The sequence below is a fragment of the Nelusetta ayraudi genome, unplaced genomic scaffold (genome assembly GCF_046127955.1).
Source record: "Nelusetta ayraudi isolate G7.1 ecotype Tasmania unplaced genomic scaffold, CSIRO-AGI_Nayr_v1 ptg000008l, whole genome shotgun sequence".
NCBI lineage: Eukaryota > Metazoa > Chordata > Actinopteri > Tetraodontiformes > Monacanthidae > Nelusetta > Nelusetta ayraudi.
In genome coordinates, this window is record NW_027466058.1 from 1,890,455 (window position 1) to 1,898,485 (window position 8,031).

The window sequence follows — 8,031 nt, forward strand, 5'->3', positions numbered from 1 at the left end:
GCCGTCAGTTTAGACTTTCTACCAAAAGGTGGCGTCTCATTTTAACTTTTATTCTCAACTGTTGTTCCTCAACTTCCATTTTAAACGCTCCTACGCTATTACAGTATTGAATGCAAATTATGTTTAACACACACACACACACACACACACACACACACACACACACACACACACTGTTAGAAAACAGTTTTCACAGTGTTTTTACTCACTAATCATAATTTTTTATATTTAAATATAGAAAGGCATCCATCATTATTTAATGGTTGTCCAAAGCAATAGATATGTTTAGAGTTTTGTGATTTTATCCTGACACAAAATGACTGGAGAAAGAGAAGAGGTAACCTGCTAATTCAGTACACAAATCTGAATTAGCATATGTAGATTATCCTTACTACCCTTTCTTTCCAGTAGATATTGCTAAATCTTACCCAGACCTTCAATTTAAACAAACCCCAATAAATCAGTCTGATTTCCAACAAGAAATCACAATCCACTTTTTTTTATTAAACAAACAAAAAGAAAGTACCCTGAAAGTCAGTCATCAGACTTGGAAGGAGTTCAGATAAAACCCCTGCTTTGATTTTTTTTTTGTTGAGCGTTCTATATTGCTCCATCGCTACTTACATCCCCCTTCAGGTCGGGCTGCTAACAGATGGACATAAATAGCCGTCTCTGTTGCAGGTAAATGAGGCGGGAAGAAGGTATGGGGTTCATGGGAAAGTCAAGCCGTGTTTCAGCCAACTGTAAAGTAAGCACGGGTGTAAAACTCACTGTTGTAATCGTTCCAGTTCGGCAGACAGTTTTACTCCTGGTGTCCTCACACTGGTTTCCATGAAACACATTGATGCGATTACAGGGGGAGAAAAGTCCTCATCATTTGTTGTATTTTATGGGTTCTAAGCAAAAAAAAAGATCAAATATTCTTCAATAACATGCAAGATCTTTTGTTCTGTTACCCAACCAACTTTTACTCTGAGTTACATTTAATGTCCTAATTATATGTTTCCGAAATGAAGCTGAACTTTTAGTCTGAAGAACAGAAACGCAGATTCCTCTTTCTCTCTAAAACAAAACACCCAGTGGCCCAGACAATTACACGGGTGATTAAGAGGCACGGTGTCACTCAACTGAACTTACGTCCTAATATGAACAAAGCTATTAGTCTTGTGCTCGCGGCAACCATGTGAGGAAAGAGCCATTTCAGCCCAGACACAAAAAATCCTCTGTTGTCTAACGATGGCTTTAATTGAACAGTCATCATGTGGAAAATCAAATATTGTTCTTGTTCCCCCGCTTGGCCCGTTTCGTCCTGGCTTTTAGGCACTGGGCTCTGAACACGAGCCGAGACTGCTGCGGTTTTCTCGGCTGGAATTGACCATTGCAAGTACTCTCCTGTGACTGTGATTGCGGTTGACATGGGGTTCGCTTTGTAATTGCAGCCCGTGGGTCCTGACTGTAAAAGGGATCAGTGAGGAAATGAAGAAGAAAAAAAAAAAGCCACCACGGACCTGGATGTGTTCATTACAATCGAGCTGGTCCACTCTGGAGCATAAACATTTATACATTAAAACATTATTGTAAACATGATTTATAGTGCTCCTAATTATAGTCATCATCATTAATCATAATTGAAACAGGTTCGGGCACCAAAAAGTGTGCATTCGCTAAGTGTTGTTGAACATTTCCATGTGTTCAGAAAGGAAGAAGACAGAATGAGGCGATACTTGTCTGATTCTCCACATTGTGACCATCAGAACCAATCAAATATGAGCTAAACAGAATCTCCTCATCCCGGTTCTATGATGCTGCTGTCACCTCACATCATGGCAGCAGCAGCAAACGCGGGACGGCCACTTTTCTGTTTTTTAGATTTCCTTTTATCCACCTGTTTTAAATTCTACACCAATCAACATTTTCAAATGTTATTTTCGTCCCAGGCCCCAGTGGAGCTGCCTCGTGTGATTGAGCATCTGAAAAACCCACTAGATCAACAAAAGACAGCAAGTTTAACCTATGTTTAGCTCCCACACCCACAAAACTCTTGGTTTTGGCTTCCAGTTGGACCTTTCACATATTTGTGATTCGACTCAAACCTGGTGAGTGTGAGACGTCTCAGAGGCTGGAAAAAAAACGCTTGGATGGGGCTGTTATGTCTGTCTTTGAATAGCTATCAGTTTCCAGAACTGCTTTAGCTCGCAGCTTCTGAAAAGTGGGCCAAGCAAAAGGAGTGAAAGATGGAATTTCGACACACAACACCGTTAAATAACCTTCTCAAAGTAAATTTTGCATCATGTTAAATTAATGGTTGGAAGGGGCATAAGTAACAGTGATTAGCAAGTTACCAAAGTGCAATAAGAGAGTTCTCATAAAAATCACACAACATTGTTGAATTCACAACATGTTGCATGTCTCATTGGAAGTCTTTAATTTTATTTGCAGGATTTTTATTTATTTATTTATTTTGATCAAAAACGTTTTTTCTTCTGGGTGGGGTGAAACATTTTGAATGGGGATAAATCAGATTATAAATACAACTGAAGATTCATCTCAACTGATCTACACACACACACACACACACACACACACACACACACACACACACACACACACACAGACACACGCACACACATACTTACTCTATATGGAAACCCACATACAAAGACCCAACCTTTTGTTCTCCCCACCCTCAAGCGGTTTTGCCTTTGAGACAAAATTGCTGTCCACTCTTGGCAAACATCAGAACATTCTGTGGTTATAAACAGATGTTGCTCCCTGTGCCAAATTTCAGAGGCTCAAGGCAAAGGAAAAAAAAGAAAAGACAGACAAAAAAACACAACAACCACAGACTAATGGGTTGATAATCACAAGGTTTCCTCTGTCATTTCACTGTCAGTTTTGACACACTGTTCAGGCACCACGCGGGTCACCTTCTTCTAAAGTGGTGGGGATCTTCTGCTCGTAACCTCGCATTAAAGGGACGGGGGTTAAAAAAAAAAAGGGCCACTGAGAAGAACATCCTGCAGTTTTGGGGTTGGTGACGCTGGGGCTGAGAAAGGGGAAGTGCTCCATGTTTTGAAGTCCAGGCTACTGACGTCCTAATAGGCGTACGCCTGCTTCCTCCATCGGCCATTAAGTCGCGGCAGCGACATCAGTCACATGATTTGCAGGACAGCAGACATCTGAGCCTTTGGTGTGGTGTAATAAAGAGCTTGAATGGCTTTGGGGGGATTATTCTGCTATCTGCGAGTGGAACCTTCCTGCGTTTGTACGATGTTATTCTGGTCCTGCGGTTGCCTTTCATTTGCTCAGACAAATGAGTTCCTCTCAACACAAAAGCAGAAACGCCCGACCGCAAATCAAAATGTTGGAACCAATAACATTTCAGTCAGAGCCATGGATTAAATTAGTTTGGTTTATTCTAATTTGTAGAAGGCTACTTTTTTCATAATTTAACAATACACATGTACAAAACACCACTGTGTCTAAAATACTGGAATACATAACCATTACATTTTATATTTGAAACAGGCTTCACATTCAGAATAGAAAAATATTTCTGGTTGTAATATAACATTTTAGAAGTGTCATACAGGGGCTGGTGGGTGTAAATGAATTCCAGATGCTCTCCACGATCCATTTCCTACTTAAATCCAGAGCAAAAAAAAAAAAAAAAAAAAAAAAACGCACAATAACCCTTTAGTGTTACAAACAGTTTTGCTCATGTGTGAGCCACGGGGAACACAGACACTTTAGATTAGCTGTATAAATGAGAAAAAAAGAACATAATAAAAAAATATAGAAATATATTTGATAATCTCTGTCCTCTGTATGTGATCTGTCATCTGTGTAAGCTGCCCGACGATAGACATTAACAAGTCTTTTATTTATGTTCTTTTCTTTTTTTTTTGTCCAAATAGAACATGAGCGCAAACCCGCGGCGGGCCCCCTGAAAAACAAGCGAGATCTGAGATACAAGGAAAACATCCTTTAAAACGCTCCTGTACACGATATCCTCAATATTATCTCAAACGCACAGTCAAAACAACCGACCGTCTGGGACTTGTGGAGCCCTGACTTTTTCGTGTGTGACTCTGTTCTTCTTGCGGAGGCAAACACAGACAGTATGTCTCTTCTGGACAGAAGAGATGGAAGAGATTTCTCCGTAGCCTTTTGTTCCTCCGGTGGGGGGGATAAGCACAGCCAAGGTGACATTTTTTCCACTCTAAAGAAACCACTTCACAAACCAAGGTATAGTTCTGTCTCCACTTTGTCCTGTTCACTCCCCGTCCCCTTCCTCTCCCTATCGGCAGGAGCACGACTGGACGGACATGTTGGGGTAAACCTTGAGCACCCGGTTCGTGGACTCGTCCTGGTAGAGCACGGCCAGGGGACTCATCTTCTCTGGCACGCAGCAGGGCTCGGGGACACCGGGGATGATGCCGACGGCTCGGACGATGCTCTGAATGGTGGCGTGGTTGGAGGGCCTGGCCACCTGGGGGTGATTCGAACGGGAGAAGAGAGATCAGAGTAGAAAACAAACGCAACGACCAAGAACAACCAAGCTGCCAATTTGGAGTCCATTTCGCAGCTGCCTACCTTCGGCATGGGAAACCCGCAGGTGCCGGCGCAGTAGTAGGCGTCGAAGGCCTTGGGCGCGATGACCCACTCGCTCCAGCCAATGTCTGCAAAGTCCACCCTGAGGCTCCTCCTGGAGCAGCCCCTGTGCTGGCTGTCGTCCCACTGCCTCCGCCTGGCTTTGCGCATCGTCTGAGCGTCGAAACTCAGGACGGCCGACTGAGGGTTCGCGCTCCCCTTGTGCCTCCTTTCGTCCTTCCTCTCCCGTCTCGAGTCGTGCCTCTGCTCGTCGCTCGCGGCCAGCTCGGGGCTGCCTTGTCTCGCTGCTGAATCGTGAGGCCCCTGTGACGCTCCCAGTTGGTCTTTAAGAACCGGAGGTTCCTCTCGCCTGCTTTGCTCAACTTGACCGTCTTCCCCCTGGAGGTGGAATCTCTTCTTCTCTTTCTTCGCCAATTTGGGTTTGAGCGCCAGGTACCATGTGCTCTCCCAGAGCTCATCCTTCCTGTAAACATCGGGCCGGTAGTCAACCTCGGGCAACTCATTATTCTCAATGGGGCTTGAGAGCAGAGTCGCTTCCCTCCTCACGCGTCCCCTCAGTTCCGGGGAGGAGCTGGACGAGTGCATGTGGCGCGAGGAATGCGGGGAATCGTCGCCCTCGCCGAAGGGGTCGTACCTCTGCAGACTCGCAGCCACACTGTTGGGCTCTGCCAAGGCCCGGTCATTAGCATACAGTAGGAGGTAGGGCAGGTTGCCTGCAGAGAGCTCCTCCTCGGGTTTCTTGTGGCGTGGCTGCCCCAAGTCCAGCTCCACTGACACCAGGAGATGACCCCTGTTCCGCGCCTCCTTTATGACCTGGGTCACATCTTTCATCTGCCACGCCCCTCTCCTGTGGGGGTGGAAGGTCACGTTGCCTAGAAATGACCCCGTTGACCCAGAGGCGACCTCCGACCCGGAGGAGACAGAGCGAAGTAGCAGACTGACGGACGGGAAATGGTGCGCGGCAGAGGAGCGACACGACGGGCTTTTGAAGCGTTTACAGGACCAGGGCTTCTGATGGGGCCGTCGATCAAGCAGGAAGTGGAATGTGGCAGAGAGGATGACCTCTGAGTCCTGGAGGGTTGTAAGGTTTAGATGGTACACCGTCCTGTGGCCGGAGGAGTCTGCAAAGGCAATCAATCAATCAGTGTCAGGCGGTCAGGTGAACAGAGCGACAGCTGAAACTCCTAAAAACATTTTGTTTGTGATTCACATAAAAAACTAATCATAACCAAAATGATCAGACATATTTGTGGCTTGCATGGTGCTGCGGTGCAGAAAATGAATTACTATGCTGTGTGCCTGATTAGATTATAGTTGCCTTTGGAATTGTTGTGCATTAAGACACAGAGATAAGAATGAATGAATCAAAGCTCTCATGAAAATAAATGGGAAATGAAGAGGTGTGACATTGCAATCGCCACAGTCAGTGTTAAAATATTCCCTTTAGGGACTGTTGACCACCTTCAGGTGCCAAATGATTGGAGTGTTGGCAGCAGGGCAGGGTTGCCCTTCAGAGGAACCAGGGTGTCTGGTGAGTGGGTGGGGGTTAGGGGGTGGTGGGGTACGGGGTGGGGGTTTGGGGGGGGGGTTCAGGGCCACATATTCACGATGAACATTAACTTCAACAGCAGAGTTATTGTCCATTGTGTAGGAGTTCAGCGGAAGTACGGACCGGCTCCAGAGATATACATTACCCCGGATTCAGCCTGCATATGGAAATGCTTATCTCAGTTTCTCTTAAAGCCTCCCCTTAAGCCCGCTACAGCCAGCACTGTCTGCGCGGACACATAAGACATAATCAACCGCTTTAACAGATCTCGCATTGTTGTGAAACCTCTCTTACATCTCGACTTGGATTACACTCGCTCCCTGCAGTAAAAATACGCACGTGTTATGACATGCCATTTGAGAACCATGCGGGCCTATAAGTGTCTGTGAACTGTGTTTATAAAGCAACGGCATCGGATTAAAGAAGGGACGACTGTGCGCGCCCAGACTCCCCCTGCGTGGAGCCGCACATGTCATGCAGCCACAGGGGGGGGACGCACAGAAGCCACTGCGGCGACTTAAAACTTTTAATGCGCTTGTACTGGATTCCGCGTGAACTCTTGCGCACTCTTGTCCGATCCGAGTGCTAAGGGAGGGCTCAGCTGGTTGCTAAACATAACAGCGTGCCCACGGCGTGCCAGTAACATTTAAGTGCATTCTCAGACTGCTTCAAAATCATCCGGAACTATTTGGAGCGTCTGGCCGAGCCCCGCAATCCCGCTCCGGCTTGCAGGGCCGTCGAGAGGATCAACGTGCATTGTTTACTTCTAGTGTAGGATTACAGCAGCGCCAGTTGCGCGCACGCGTGCCTCTTTTATTTTTGCGTGTCCCCTCGCTGGAGCGGTTGCGCACTTGCAGGCTCGGCCGTCGTCAGCGTTGTTTTGTTTACGCACCTTGGCCGGCTCTGAAGCTCCGGATCGTGTTGCCCTCTTTGAGCCGAGGCTCCCGGTTGTATCTCTCGTACAGTTTGGACATGTGCTGAGAGACCATGTCCTGATCCAGGCCGTGTGAGAAAAGGTCCGACGGGGGATGAAAGTGGAACCTTTTGTCCTGCGCGCTCCCAGAGTTCCCCTTCACGGTCCTCGCAGATGCGCCAGGCAGGACACAGTTAATCACCGCCAACAGGAACAGGTGTGACCGAATCGCAATTGGCGATGCCATTTAAGCGCTGTAATCAGCACACAATTACAGGGGTGTGAAGAAATTAAAAAATATATAATGTCCCCAGACTGTCCAAAGTGGAGCGGCGCCGCAAGAGAGACCAGCCGGCGGCGCGTAAATCTCGCGTTCCACTTCTCCTTTGACTTCCCGCGTGTTTTCGGTCCTGTTGCCTCGCTGCTGCTCTGCGTGGGACTGTGTGGGATGCTGAGCGGGTTGGTCCGGGCAACAGTTGGAGCTGCTACTTTTACACTTGTGCGACTGCCAGGGGGATTGAGGGTTGGTGGTGGTGGTGGTGGGGGAGAGGGAGGCGCTGACGTACGCTGCTGTCAGCCAACGAGGTCTCTGCAGAGCTGCTCACGGGCAGAGGTGGAGGTGATGATGCTGCCCCCAGCAACCAACGGCTCCCCCTCCCTGCTCCCTTGAGGAGGAGGAGGAGGAGGAGGAGAGGGGGGGTGATTATGATGTTGATGTTGTTGATCCCCTCTCAGAGTTGTTTTTTAGTCTGTGTGTTGTGCGGTAAGTCTGGCAGGGTGCTGCCCCCCCCTCCCCCCCACAACACACACACTTTTTTTTTTTTTTTTTTTTTTTGAGCAGCATTGATTTGTGCGGCTCACACAAAGCCACTGTTGGCAAAATAACTCCACCTCACAATTTCCAACCCGCCGTGTTATTTCCAGTAAATGCTTCTGACATGCGCTCAGTCACACA

General features: G+C 47.4%; 1 protein-coding gene across 1 annotated transcript; it reads right to left on the reverse strand.

Moving 5' to 3' along the window:
• Positions 1-3,398: 3,398 nt before the first annotated feature.
• On the reverse strand, positions 3,399-7,595 carry gdf10a (growth differentiation factor 10a). The gene is made up of 3 exons (XM_076018624.1): positions 7,056-7,595; positions 4,597-5,735; positions 3,399-4,492 (listed from the first exon to the last, which is right to left on the reverse strand). The coding sequence occupies exons 1-3, from the start codon at positions 7,321-7,323 to the stop codon at positions 4,301-4,303; spliced, it is 1,599 nt and encodes a 532-aa protein (XP_075874739.1). The 5' UTR covers positions 7,324-7,595; the 3' UTR covers positions 3,399-4,300.
• Between the last annotated feature and the right edge of the window lie 436 nt (positions 7,596-8,031).

Excerpts from the sequence above, each read along its gene's own strand:
- gdf10a (XM_076018624.1), bottom strand. The coding sequence starts at position 7,323 with ATGGCATCGCCAATTGCGATTCGGTCACACCTGTTCCTGTTGGCGGTG. Across the intron at positions 5,736-7,055 it reads GAGCTTCAGAGCCGGCCAAG|ACTCCTCCGGCCACAGGACG; the intron begins GTGCGTAAACAA and ends TTGCCTTTGCAG. Across the intron at positions 4,493-4,596 it reads GCGGGTTTCCCATGCCGAAG|GTGGCCAGGCCCTCCAACCA; the intron begins GTAGGCAGCTGC and ends AATCACCCCCAG.